The 14,072-nt window shown below is 41.7% G+C and overlaps 1 protein-coding gene across 2 annotated transcripts; it reads left to right on the top strand.

Moving 5' to 3' along the window:
- LOC104927413 (SUN domain-containing ossification factor) lies at positions 1-13,839 on the top strand. 2 transcript variants are annotated; one of them, XM_010741490.3, is made up of 24 exons: positions 1-292; positions 3,361-3,475; positions 3,981-4,100; positions 4,323-4,549; positions 4,689-4,784; positions 4,872-5,013; positions 5,102-5,216; positions 5,325-5,449; positions 5,561-5,628; positions 5,728-5,835; positions 5,989-6,094; positions 6,545-6,565; positions 7,056-7,111; positions 8,559-8,641; positions 8,927-8,992; positions 9,088-9,153; positions 9,260-9,350; positions 9,989-11,290; positions 11,394-11,481; positions 11,959-12,063; positions 12,257-12,414; positions 12,753-12,844; positions 12,967-13,022; positions 13,129-13,839. In XM_010741490.3, the coding sequence occupies exons 1-24, from the start codon at positions 228-230 to the stop codon at positions 13,594-13,596; spliced, it is 3,939 nt and encodes a 1,312-aa protein (XP_010739792.3). In that variant the 5' UTR covers positions 1-227; the 3' UTR covers positions 13,597-13,839. The 2 variants fall into 2 exon arrangements, with proteins under 2 accessions (XP_010739792.3, XP_019128843.2); XM_019273298.2 differs by lacking the exon at positions 6,545-6,565.
- Positions 13,840-14,072: the final 233 nt, after the last annotated feature.

Consider the following 14,072-nt stretch of genomic DNA (forward strand, 5'->3'; position numbering starts at 1 on the left):
TGCGCGCTCTCATTGGTCGGCTGAGCGCTGACGGTTGGTGGCAGGTTGTCTGTTGGTGACAGTTAGCATCACACTCGAGCCGTGAAACAGCGAAGTTAACAGGAAACTGCGACTGAATTCATGTTTTGACGCAACAGAAGAGACTGCCGCCTAAAAGAATAATAATAATAATAAAAAAAGGAGCTATTTCTGATTACGGCGAGGATGTCTGTCCCGGCAGGAGAGGGATGAAGATGATACCACTGTTATGGCGAGTTATGTCAGTGTGGCTATGTGTAGCTGTAGCCTGTCGGTAAGTTGATTACATTTGTCCCCATTTGAGCTGAGTATTATTATTATTGTTATCATTGTTGTGTCATTACAGCGACTGTGAAAACTGACTGTCAGACACATGACACCAAAGGCTTAGCTAGTTAAGTACAACCTATTAGATTAGCCAGCTAGCTAGCGTTAACACCATGCTGTGATGTGGCACCTGGCTGACTTCTGACTTGTTGTCACTGCGACTTAGCACGAGTTACTGACACTAAATACAAGCTTGTCGGCTAGATTACACGGCTAATTAGTTATCTCTGAAACTAAGTTAGTAGGTATTAAACACATACAAGGCTGCCTCTGTGATGATTTGGCAGGATTGTGTAGTCAACGCTAAGTTTAATTAGCTGCCACAAGTTATGTGTCATGTAAGTTCATGTAATCTGACAGCATGACGTGTCACCTTTCTGAAATACCCTTGACTGAAATAACCACAAGGTCCAAGCCACATACAAATGAATCTGCAGAGTCTACAGCAGCAGCAGTGGTGGTGCTGGTTGTTGTTGTTGTTGATTCCCACCACACATATTGTCACAGAGCTAACGTTAGCCGAGGCTACACAGATTTGGTTCATGACAGGATTAAATGTCTTTCACATCAGTCCTCCTGAAAGCTGGAGGCTGATGGAGCACAGGGAAGCCAGCGGAGAGAGAGAGGGATGAATGTAGGATGAAGATGGGCTGTAGCCATGATGTTAGAAGATGGTGATAAAACACAACACTCACTGACTGCTGTGCTTCACACAGAGAGAGGAGGGAGGGAGGGACGTGATGTAATATGGTATTAAGATCTATGTTGGTGATGTTGACCTGACCTACTTTCATCAGCTATAGCTCTCATTTCAGAGTGAAGCTGTCACAGTATCTTTGACCCATTAACGTCTGTTATCTATACACTTGGCACAGTACGTGTTCACAATACATTTGGACATGTCTTGTCTATGTCCTGCTACTGTGCGTGCTGTTTTCACTGACAGTGTGGCTGTCACTGGGACCATCGTTACTGTTTTTAAGTCCACCTGTGTTTTTCTGGCTTTGACATGTCAAAATGTCTGCCCTGCAACATGTCTGTTTTGTCACTAAATGCACGTCAATAGACCTTCTTTTTTTCACAGCAGCCATTTTGACATGAAATAATAAACACAGGTGTTGACAATTATACTAATTAAGGTCCCGTTCCATTCAGGTCAAACAGAGTCAGGGTGCTGCTGCGGTGCGTGTCGGCTCACTGGAAAGTCTCTGCCGTACTAAATGGAACTGGACCTTTAATTAGCTTCATTGGTGACACCTGTGTTGACCCTGCTGTTTCATGTCAAAATGGCTGCTGTGAAAAAGGTCTATTGAACTCCGGGAAGGAGAAACACAGCTGTCATTTTTCACATAATTAACAGCCGTGTTACATCTAGGTTCATCAGCTGCAGGGCCCCTGGTATTGTGCGTGCTGGGACACTCCATGGAGGAACTGAGTTGTTATTAACTTTCTGAACCACACCTGTGCTTTGCTTGCTGTGACATGATTAAATGTCTGCTGTGACTGACGAATGAACCTAAGAAACAGTCAAATATGGTTTGTCTTGGAGATAGTGCTATAGTTGTCATACCATTGTATATATCCCCTTAAATATATCTGGTTATATTAGACAACTGTAGGTTTGATTTCAATGCCACATTGGATTTCTGTGTGCCAAAATCTAAAGGGCTGATAATCAAAATATAACCCCAACTCATAATTCAATACTGTGACTGTTTTGCCCACTAAATGTTATCAATGGCACAAGTATTTTACACAATATGCCGGTCCGTATCGTCATACCGTATGTCACAATATGAATCATTTTCTTTATCTCGAGTTCAAATCGTTTTAGTGCAATCATAATCACTGTATGTCGTGTATCTTATAATAATAATCCTATAAGATTATTATTCAGGTTAAAAATTGTACTCATCAGTGATGTGTCTTGTCATGTGTAGTCTATGTGACTCACAGGTCACCTGAGGTGTGTCTCGCTCTTAATTAAAGTGAACATGCGCATGATCTTTGCACTCATGGGAAACGTGTTTCTATTTAGTTTGCCTCATAGTTGGCACTTCTCTCCTTCATCTTCATCCAGCACATTAGCCTCACCCACACAGAGAATATTATTTCATCATGAAGGATAAGCCTAAAAATGCCTTGCTGCGGTTTTCTTGTAAAGTACTACCACTTTAACTCATTGTCTGTAACCAGTTCAATAATAATGAATTATTCAGCAAGTCATGCCTTAACACCCCTCTTGCTCCATTGGGAATAACATTAGTGCTGCTGGCTTTTAATTAGAAAACAAAAGCTCTGTTGTTCACTAATGTTTTCCTAGACGAGAACAGTTGCACCAGCCAGCCCAGTGGCCAAGTAAAGTACTTGACCTGGAATCCTGAATAAAATCCAGATAATGGCTTAGGTTGTTGACAAGTTGCAGTAGCTGTTTGGAGTGTGGCCTTTGAGACTGGACCAGGATGGCCTTTTCCCCCACAGGAACATGGCTTTATTATTGCAATTATTTTAAGCCCTGTTACTGCTTTTGTTTTCCTGCCAGGAGTGAGAGGACAGTCAGTGTGACCCTGACCATTTCTGTGGCACAGTGTCACCTAACAGAACCACGGTGTTCAAAGCAAAAGAATAGTTTTCATTTCTCTGACAGAAACTTAACAAACTCTGCTCAAACCAGCAAAATCAGAACATATTGAAATATTGCAGATTTTATGTATATTTTTAGTCCAGGTCTTGCAGTCAGATTGAGCAATATGCACCTTGAGACGTTTCTTTCGACAGCATTCCCTGACGCTGCATACAGATAAGATAAATTGTCCACATCAGGATACAATCAGGATTTTCTCATTGCGTAACACTGGGACATTGACCTGCAGCTTCCTCTGTGTATGACTCACTGCAGTCAAATCACAAGGTTTAGTATACTTGATTCAAGAGTTTTTATGAGGACATTTTCACCAATGCATTAACAACTGACCCATATTCAGACACTGATTGCCTCTCCCCTTCGTCTCACAGGTACCGTAGTTGCTATGTTGGTTGCACAGAGTCGCACCAAGAGGCCCAGAGGCCCGTGTCCTCACAGGACGTCGGTTCGGAGGAAGGCTCTGGGGAAAAGATCCACAATCACAAGGTAGCACCAGCTGTAGACTGCCACACTACAACCACCTCATTACACAGAGGTCTCTTAAGGTTGCTCTATGACATCACTCATGTGACCATATACTGCATTATATCTTTTTAGAATAACCACACAGGAAACCTGCCACTGTGCTGCACGCGTCATATTAACAGCAGTTGAACAAGCCTGTATTATCAGTGTTTTGGTGCACTGATGATGATGAATGTTAGTTTGATTTTTATGCTTTTAAGTTTGCTAACTTTGTTTCTACAGCTGTCAGGATGGTTTGATTGTTTAGTATTATTTATAATTTATGTAAATATTTGTGTCTTGTAAGCCTGTTTCGGCTGAGCATATTATTTATGCATGACACAATGATATAATTCACTTATTAAAGGCTAGCAAAAAACATGTTGCTCTTTCAATTTGTAGGCGTTTTAGCTTCTGTAACTGAATTGTTCTTTTCACAATGTCAATAATGTGTGTGTATTTATGTTTGTGTGTGTTTTTTGTCTAGATTGAGGAGAGTTGGGTCTTACCTGCTCAGTCTCTGTCCGAAAATGAGCAGTTGATGGAGGATGATCAGCAAAAAGAGGAGCAGGCAGCACAAGAGGTGCACAAAAGACAATATTCAGAGGTACAGTAGTTTAGTAGTAGTTTTACTGTTTGGTATAACCAGAGCAGAACAACAGTTTCAGACCTGGATAAGCAGTCATTGGCATCGTACCATCCAGTTCTTTCTATTGATCTTTCCTGGAACATTTGGAGCTCTAAGTGTTTGGATGATCCCTGGCTAATGGGCCAGCCGTTTTAACATTTCCCTCGACAGCTCAGACATCTCTCTATTTTTATCCATCAGGCCTTTGAAGTGGAGGAGCCTGCTGTGGAGTTGGAGGCAGACAAAGGGCTTTCACATTCTGAGCCAGAACCTGAGCAAAGCTCAGAAAATCATCATCCTGAAACTTCTGTTCATCAAGACCGGGACTCAGTCTCCCCGCTGCCCTCCCTTGAACCTCTCTCAGATAATGCTGCTGAGCTTAAAGACATCCCCAATATCCTTAACATTCAGGACAACATCCCAAATAGGTATTATTATTAGATATTCTTTTTTTTCTGCATCCTATTATTCTGCTGTTTCAGGAAATGTGATGTATGTTACTTAAGGGTACTGCCCCATATGAGAAAGGGCTGTAAAAATATAACATGGATTGTTGTTCCGTTTCAGTGTTTCAGATGACGAAGGTGCACCTGAGGTCACTGATTCTGACCTGCCTCCAGCTGACTGTGAAGAGGAAGAGAACAACCCATATGACAGTGACAGGTGGGAACAGTGAATATTGTGCCTCACTAATAAAAATGCAAGACACTTTGACCCTTACGACAACATTGCTTATTTTTTGTTCCACAGCAGTCCTCCAGTAGTTCTGGAGAACACTTCAAATGTTCACACCCCAGGAACTAAAACCCACACTGACCCTCCTCTGACCCCTTCGGCTGGTCACAGCTCACCGCTTCTGGAGGCCAACACGTCACACATGCCGATAGAGCAAGTAAGGAAGTCAGGACACTGCACGAACTATTTTCCTCCCTCTACCAAAGGACGTGTCCCAGCTCTCATTTTCTCATTATCTTTCACAGGACCCGAGCTCCCCTGTCACAGAAACAGATCCCAGTGTGAGCAACAAAGACCCCGAGGACATCCCCACTTTTGATGAGTGGAAGCGGAAGGTGATGGAGGTGGAGAAAGAAAAGAGTAAGACTAAAAGTTTATCCAGCTTGTGACGTTTAATGATCCGGAATGTTACATAGTCATATGTGTGTACTCTCCAGTAATTCTTTATTGTTTGCTTCCTTTCAATAGCTCAGTCTACTCATACTTCTAACAATGGGGCTTCAAATACAGTAAAGAAGGTCCAGAAGAACTTCAATAACTACGCCTCAGTAGAGTGTGGTGCCAAGATCCTTGGCGCTAACCCAGAAGCAAAGGTACCATGTATTTGATGTGACATTCTCTCAGAAATCTGTTAGATGTTGACATAATGGCAAATAAAAGTGCATATTGATTTGTGATTTATTTATTTTTTTTCCCCATGACAGAGCACCTCGGCCATATTGAAGGAGAACATGGACTTGTACATGCTAAACCCCTGTAGTAACAAAATCTGGTATGTAGCACACATGCACCTTCTGCTTGACCCGAGAACATATTCATCCATCTCCACCTGAAGCCTGTTTTTGAAGCTTTGTTTCTTGTCCTCGCTCAGGTTCATCATTGAGCTCTGTGAGCCCATCCAGGTGAAGCAGCTGGACATTGCTAACTTTGAGCTCTTCTCTTCCACTCCCAAAGACTTTCTTGTCTCCATCAGTGATAGGTATGCACCGCAGACTCACTTAAATATGGGAGTACTAATGTCATGTTTTTATAACAGCTGTGTATCAAATACAACAACTTCTACCAGTGATCTCAAGCTGTAATCCTGAAAAATCCATATAACTGAACTGACTGTGTAGATACACTCTTGCAGATATCCAACAAACAAGTGGCTGAAGCTGGGAACCTTTCACGCCCGCGATGAGCGCACAGTCCAGAGCTTCCCATTAGATGAACATCTTTATGCTAAATATGTGAAGGTGAGCGAGCATCTCTTTCTATTCTACACTAAAGTAGTGCAGTAAACTCTTAATGCAGGTGATCATTCATCTGTTAAACTGTAATCTCTCTGACTCTCCTTGAATGGAAGTTTTGCCTTTTTTCTTCCTTCTCTTCACAGTCACAAGGTCTGTGGTCTGTTGAATGATACATTTGTATTATAAGAGGTCATGTAGCAGTTTCAGTGTTGCTGATATTATACCAGCCATTTCCTGAAATGTACAGTACCCAATGTAACCAGAGTACGGACTGCTTTCTAATTCAGCATTTTACGTGGCTGAAACTCAGAAATAACCATGAAGGCATGATGGTTATTTTGCAACTGAACTTACTCAAATTAAAAACCAACATACAGTCTTTGGTCCTGTTATGAAAGCATGTGTACATCTCTTTAATTTTGTTTCTCTTTTTTTCTGTCTCTCTTGCTTCAGATGTTCACCAAGTACATAAAGGTTAGCCTGCTTTTCTTGTAGAGGTCTCTTGCTGTGGTTGAGTGAACTCAATAGTGAACATGGAGGGTGTATTTTGTGCTTTTTTTTGTTTTGTTTTGTCTTAAATGGTGCGATCACCTATTAACAGAATCAGATTCAACTTGCTATGCTAACTGCTAACCCATTTGAACTACATGAAATACTGTTTGAACACATTCATATCACACATAATGAACATTTGATGCCAACCAGTTATCATTCAAATAATCAACTGTCAAAGAATCTAACTTACCCGATACTGAGATGTTCCTCTCAGATTTACTCACACTGTCAGTCAGTCTCCCATCGTTTCACTTTAAGCCACTGTATTGATTTCACAATGAAACAAAATCACGGCTTTGCTGTTTGTAAGTAACACAACCGCTGCTGAGAGTGTTGATTTGTGCGGGGTGTAATACAGCACACATTTCTATTATAATGTAATATCTGAATCATTTTTTGCCTTTTTCAGGTAGAGCTGGTGTCTCACTTTGGCTCTGAACATTTCTGTCCCCTCAGTCTTATAAGGTAATATTCAAGCAAAGGTTTTCTAACATACGCTTATGTCATGAGAGATCATGGGCAGCTCAAGCTTACCACGCAATCAAGCCTTTGGTTGAAACATAGTGAAATGTTTTTACCCGTGTTCTGTTTTGTATGTTGGTGGGTGTTTTCTTTTGCACTTCTGCAAAATGTGCAGATGTGGCAGAAATTCTTCAAATGACCACATACACATGCTATCACTGTTAGTAGGAAGTACAAGTCTAATTCCGGAAAACAGAGAACTGGCCAACACTGTATAAAACATAAATAAAAACAGAATGCAATGATTTGCTAATCCTTTTTGACCGATATTCAACTGCATACAGTACAACGATGCGTAACAGGACTGGAGTGCAGGCAGACCAGTCTAGTACTGACACTCTTTTACTACAAAGCCATGCTTTTGTGACAGCAGAATGTGGTTTGGCATTGTCTTGCTGAAATAAGCAGGGATGTCCCTGGAAAAAAGGCATCTGGATGGCAGCATATGTTGCTGCAAAACCTGTTTGCACCTTTCAGCGTTAATGGTGCATCCACAGATGTGCAAGTTACCCATGTCATGTGCATCGACAGACACCCATACCATCACAGATGCTGGCTTTTGAACTTTGCTCTGGTAACAATCTGGATGGATACTCTTGAGACACAACATCCATGATATCCAAATACTAATTGAAACTTTCAGACCTGCATCTTAGATGAGCTCAGGCCCAGAGGAGTCTGCAGCATATCTGAACGTTGATTATATAAATTAATCTTTGCATGGTGGAGTCTCAACATGCATTTGTAGATGCAGCGATGAACTGTGTATACTGACCGCAGTTTTCTAAAGTGTTCCTGAGCCCATGTCGTAATATCCTTTATACAGTCATGTTGGGTTTTAATGCAGTATTGGCTGCGTGTTGGAAGGTCACAGAGCTCTAAATCTTTTAACGACATTACAGATTGTACATTGTGAAATTTCTAAATTCCTTGTCTACACAGTTCTTAACAACTGAATCTTTCATGCACAACCCTATTATATCCAAGCACGATACTATCAAGTTACCAGCTTACCTGTTGAAGGTTCTAAACAGGTGTTTTTTGAACAATACACAGCATTTCCAGTCTTTTATTATTCCTGTCTCAACTTTTTTTTTAAAGTGTTGCAGGCATAAAAAGGTTTCAGTTTAAACATTACATTTATTGTCTTTGTACTGTATTCTGTTAATTTTTGGTAAAAAAAAAGATTTGAAAATCATTGCATCCTGTTTTATTTTACGATTTACAGTGTCCTAACTTTTTTGGAATAAAAGTCCAAGCAAACCATATACAGCCTGTTATTTCAGGTGCAGTTTCAGTTGCATCATCAAGGAAAATAAAGACCGATTAGATTTCACTGTTATGTGATCCTGGTTATAGATTTTATGATTTTAATGTACGATTTTTCCAGGGTGTTTGGCACAAGCATGGTGGAAGAGTATGACGAGGCCGCTGATCCCTCAGAAAGACTGGATGATCAGGACGATGACTTGGGTACGAGCTGAGAACATGATATATTTAATGCAGTTATAATTTCTCCCCTCCTGTGATATTAAGCATCACAACATGCCTCAGAGCAACCAGTTTGGTACAGTTTGTATCACTTGTTCAGACAATATAATATAAACACATTGAAATTATCCCGTTTATTTGTGTGTTCTGACATTATTTTTATGTTCAGTTCACCAAAACAAAATGGTTTTGCAGTCACATTCATCATTGTTTTGTTTGTTTGTTTTGTTGATTAATGTGTGTTTATAAATGCGCTGCTTCCTGCAGATTATCCTCCTGGATATGCACCCGGTGAAGTCAAGTTATCCAAGGATCTGATTGGATCAGCAAAAGGTAACTAAAACAAACGGTATAGAAATTACTACAATGATCCCAAACCTGGACTACTGCACTAACTTGTTACTCTGGTGTTTACATTTTCTTTTCAGATGTCATTTTGAACATGGTAAATAATCTTGCTGTCAATGTTCTTGGCGGAGGACCAGAGATGCAAGGTATGACCATCACATTTTGTTTGTTTGTTTTTTTTTACCAACTTTTACGTTGGTTAATATGTCAGTGATTAGTTTTGTAATGTGATTTTTCTTACTTGTTTTGTAGGCAACCTTTCATCACAGGAAGTAAACATGACTGAGCCATCGGCCAAACTTGAAACTAGCACTCAAACTCCCACAACAGACATTTCTCCAGTGTGAGTACATGTCATGACTCTAAACGCATCTTTCAGAATCGTAAATTGACCTTCAATAAGCCTTAAAACTATCACTGTTTTTCAGAGCTGAACAAAACAACTCTATTATTTCATATCATTGACAGATGTTATGTTGGAACAGAATAATAGTGATAAACACGCTATGGTGGACTTCTTGTTATCTGCTGGTGCCTTTTGAAATAACTGGTTGTTAGTGATTAAGATTGACTAGTACATAAATAAAATATTATTATTCTCAGACATGTACTCTCACTGGCAGCTTGGCTCCTAGTCAAACCACTGCTTTGCATCAGTGTTTTGCATCCCATCATAATATCTGGATTCAGCATTAATCACTCAATAAATCAGCTATTGGCCAACTCTGATTTGTATGTATGTATCAACGTCTGTGCAAGCTGACCCTGGTTTAATATTACAAACTAATGCTAGTACGTTTAACTTCAAATTGAGCATCTTTTATTAGTTTCTCATGTTTGAAAATCTGCTTTTCCATTTGCCAATCTTTGTGAAATAATGGATACAACCAGAGATCATCTGTAGATGAGCTAGAGCTTGTTGTATTATGCCCTTTATTTACTGTGTTTAATATCTATTATATTGTCCTTCTCACCCTCTAGTCCAGACTCTGGAGAGGAGATTTTAGCGGACGCTGATATTCCTCCAACTGTGGCCCTCTCTACAGAGACCACTGTGCCAGAGATTCCTACCACAGATACAAACATACAAGAGCTCCCCCCAGTGGAGGAAAAACGTGTCATTCCTTTAGAGAAAGATGAGGAAGAACCCATCAGCTCTACAATCATTCTTTTGGATAAGGAGGAGGAGTTGGATGAAGAAAAAGAGAAAAGGGATCAACGTGAGCCTTCATTGTCTTCCTCGTGCTCGTGGGCAGATTCCCTCCAGGAATATCTTCATCGGCAGAGTTCAGCCGTGCTGTCCAAAAAAAGGAAATGCCAAACTATGGACAGAAAGAAAAAGATTCCTCCCATTCAAATACCCGCCTGCCACCAGCCCCTGTCCCCCTCCGCCTGCCCTGAACCACATCAGCAGCACCACAGTGAGGTACATCAGCCCCCTGGAAAAGAACAAGTCTCTGAACAGGAGCCAGTGAGCACAGCCAGCCCTTCAGATACACCACAGCCTCCAGGGAGCACAGCAGAGTCTCCTCAAGAGTCCATGTCAGAACCTCCTCAGCTGGAGCCCAGTCAAACCTCGAACCTCCCCAAACTCACTGCCACTGACTCATCCCCTGCCAAACCTACCCCTATTGTGGAGACACCACAGCTGTCTTCTGAGGAGCCAGCGAAGGAGTTGAGTCCAGAAAAGAGCCAGGATGTGCTGGCTGAAGGGAAACACATTGAGCCCACAGCCTCTCTCAGTAGCTCCAGTTATGTACAGCCCAGTGTCAGTGCTACAGTGACTGAAGTCTCAGTGGCACACACAGAAGAGAAATCTTATATTGAAGTTTCTCCACCAGAGATAAACACCCCCATCCAAATCCCGGACAAGACGGATCAATCTCAAGTTCTCCATCCCACCACCTCCATTCTTTCAGAACATCACCCTGACCCACCAACTGTGTCCGAAAGTATCACTGTTTCCACTGAAGTAGCTCATCCTGCTCCAGACATCATTACAGAACTTGAGCCCTCCGGTGGCCACCAGGTCATCACAGAAACTAAAATGGAGGATTTCGCAGAAGACGCATTACCCTCTTCTCCGGCTCCTTCTTCCTCTCCCACCTCACCATCCCTCTCAGATATCTATGCAGATCCCCCCAATGGCACGGAGCAGAACGGTAACCCGGTGCATGGCTCCAGCCAGAAGGAGTCTGTGTTCATGAGACTCAATAACCGCATCAAGGCCCTGGAGATGAACATGTCACTCAGCGGACGCTACCTGGAGCAGCTGAGCCAGAGGTGAAGCACAAACACCAGTGCTACAAAAATAGTGACAGTAAGAAGCGTTGTCCTTTGAGTTGAGGATGATATTAAGACTTCTTCCTTTATGTTTTTATTCAAGGTATCGAAAGCAGATGGAGGAGATGCAGAAAGCTTTCAACAAAACCATCATTAAACTCCAGAACACCTCAAGAATAGCAGAGGAACAGGTGAGCAATGAAAGGGCACAGACGTTAGTCCAGACGGAGAGATCTAGAAATATATGTAAGATTGTTGTCCAAAAATCATTTTGTCATATTTCTTAAAAATACAAATAAAACCTGGGACCGAGAACAACATTCTACAGATTAAAGCTGCTGCATAAAGAGTTTGTCTGATTTTTGTTTAAAGCTGCACTGATCAATATTTTTAGATCAGAAATTGGTCAAAGTTTTTTTCTGTGTGTATTTTAGCTGAAGTTTTGTTTTTATAGCCCTCAACTGTTTGGGTCACACTGCTCTTCTCCACCTGTGAAAAGTGCAAAATGGACTTCCATTTGTCAAACATGACTCTAAATGAATGCTAATGTTATTCCGTATCTTGAGTTTAAAGCTTGCTGCACAGCCCAAAACTGGCCAAGAAAAAACATTTCAGTGTGAATGTGTGTGTGTGTTGCTGCCTAATTTGTTGTCTTTTTCCTCCCACAGGACCAGCGTCAGACTGAGTCCATTCAGTTGCTGCAGGGCCAGCTGGAGAATGTGACTCAGCTGGTTCTCAACCTGTCTGTCAGAGTCAGCCAGCTGCAGATCGAGGTAGATACAACGCTCCAGGCAGAATGCCTTCATCTGTAATCAAATCAAAATAAACACATTTAGTCTTGGCACCAAGTCATTAGCATATACCACTACAGTTATAGTTATACACTTATACACTCCCCACTGTATTTTTCCATCTCTCCCTTTGCCTCTGTTTTGCTAATGACATAATCAATGGTCTGTCTCGTAGGTGTCAGACAGGCAGAACTACCTGCTGCTGTCTCTGGCGTTGTTTGTGTGTCTCAGCCTGCTGCTGTGTGCCAACTACCGCCGCATCTCCGCTGTTCCTCCAACCACAGAACCAGAACCACCCATAGCTAAGAGCTACACCTACTGCTGTCCAGAGAGGTAGCAAGACGGTTTTAATTTTAGCTGAAAGATATATGTACTGTATATATGATAAATACAACAATGTATAAATACTATCTTCATAAGAATCTTTTTCATTCATGAAGGCAAAGCAGAAGCTCTAGTTGAGCTGGTAGATGTGGAGTGGCATCTCTAAATGGGCTATTACAGCTTCAGGGCAGAGGTTACAGCGCTTCGAATGCCTCCCACTAATTAAGCCACTTTATTGATACAATTATTCATCCCAGCTGGAATCTTAAGTGATCACACAGTGTGACTCATGTCTCAGTAAAGGTGCTGTACTCAGCCTTTCCCCTCAATCACTGTTTCCTTAATAGGCAGTTCTCTTCCTGTGATGAGACGGGCTTGAAGAGGAGTGCGTCCTATCCACTCATTCACTCAGAGTCATTTCAGTTAGCCACCACTGAAGGTAAGCAGGAGTGCCATCGGGGTAATAATACTAATCTGTTTGAAGGGTTTTCTCATGCAGCTAATCAATCCAGAATTGAACCCTTCTTTATTTGGTATCTTGGTTTATTATTTGTCACACAGGCCCAGAAATGCTGCACGCAGAGGACACACAGAGTCTTTGCCCAGCTAACAGAAAGGTAAGAAATATATCCGAGTACAGAATATTAGTGTGAAGTATCTATTTCAAATACCGCTTGTGATTTTTGATTGTGATTTTTATCTCCCTGACTCTTTCCCACACAGAGGCGACGTCGTAAGATGAAGCCCTTGGAGAAAGTCGAGACTCTGAAACCTTCTTTTCACGCTGCTCCAGAACTGTGCAATGGAGGTGTTGTATGTAACGGTGTACCTGTCACCACAAAGCCCACACCTCTTACAAAAAGGTTACTTCAACCTATGTTTAGAGACTCACCGTCAGAGGTCAGCTCGGAGGGATCTTCACATTCAGATGACCCCTCCTTCTGTGGCATCACCACAGCTTGTAGGCGAATCTGTGACGGGCTCCCTCCACCCAAGACCCGGGCGGAGAAACGGGCATTAAGACGCAGGCGTCCTAAGCCCAGTTGCACGGTGGTGGACTTGCTTCAGGCCCCAAGGAGGGTCAAGAGCGAACCACTGCCCATCTCTACCATACATGACATCATGAAGAGCAAAACAGAGCACAGCTCTGGGACATTTGGGGTGAACGTTGCCCTCTCAGGTCCTGTTTGATGTTTGACATCTCCACTCCTTCTCACTGACTGCTTGATCTTTTCCAAAAGAAGATGGATGTTAATTTCTGTAGCCACAGGCAGCTTTAAGCTTCGACATGAGACAATCTCTTCACTCTTGAGTAGTTTTGTTTTCTGTTCATGTTCTCTGTTCAGTCCTTGTCAGATGTTTATATTTGTTATACTTCAAATCAAAGGAATGTCTTCCCAGCTTTCCATTAAAGCTCTTCTCGTTTGGAAAAAATGACTCTGACTATTCACCCTGCAAATTTAACAAAAGCATTCAATAGAGTTTTATTACAGTAACCCAGGAAACGTCTTATTTGTAAAAAAAAAAAGAAAAAAAATGTATCTCAGTTTCTATCTGTACCTTGTCTTTTTAGAAAACAGGATGTTCCCCCAATCTTTCAAAGGCAGCACTATTGACGGTACATAGTTGGACATTTTTAGTCAGTTCACCTTCAAAATAGAAGCACA

The sequence above is a fragment of the Larimichthys crocea genome, chromosome XII (assembly GCF_000972845.2).
Source record: "Larimichthys crocea isolate SSNF chromosome XII, L_crocea_2.0, whole genome shotgun sequence".
Classification (NCBI taxonomy): domain Eukaryota; kingdom Metazoa; phylum Chordata; class Actinopteri; family Sciaenidae; genus Larimichthys; species Larimichthys crocea.

What these genes read in the sequence shown, in the direction of transcription:
- LOC104927413 (XM_010741490.3), top strand. Translation starts at nt 228, where the DNA reads ATGAAGATGATACCACTGTTATGGCGAGTTATGTCAGTGTGGCTATGT. An exon ending in ACAAAAGACAATATTCAGAG is followed by an intron (nt 4,101 to 4,322) that starts GTACAGTAGTTT and finishes TTTATCCATCAG; the next exon opens with GCCTTTGAAGTGGAGGAGCC. An exon ending in CCCTGTAGTAACAAAATCTG is followed by an intron (nt 5,629 to 5,727) that starts GTATGTAGCACA and finishes GTCCTCGCTCAG; the next exon opens with GTTCATCATTGAGCTCTGTG.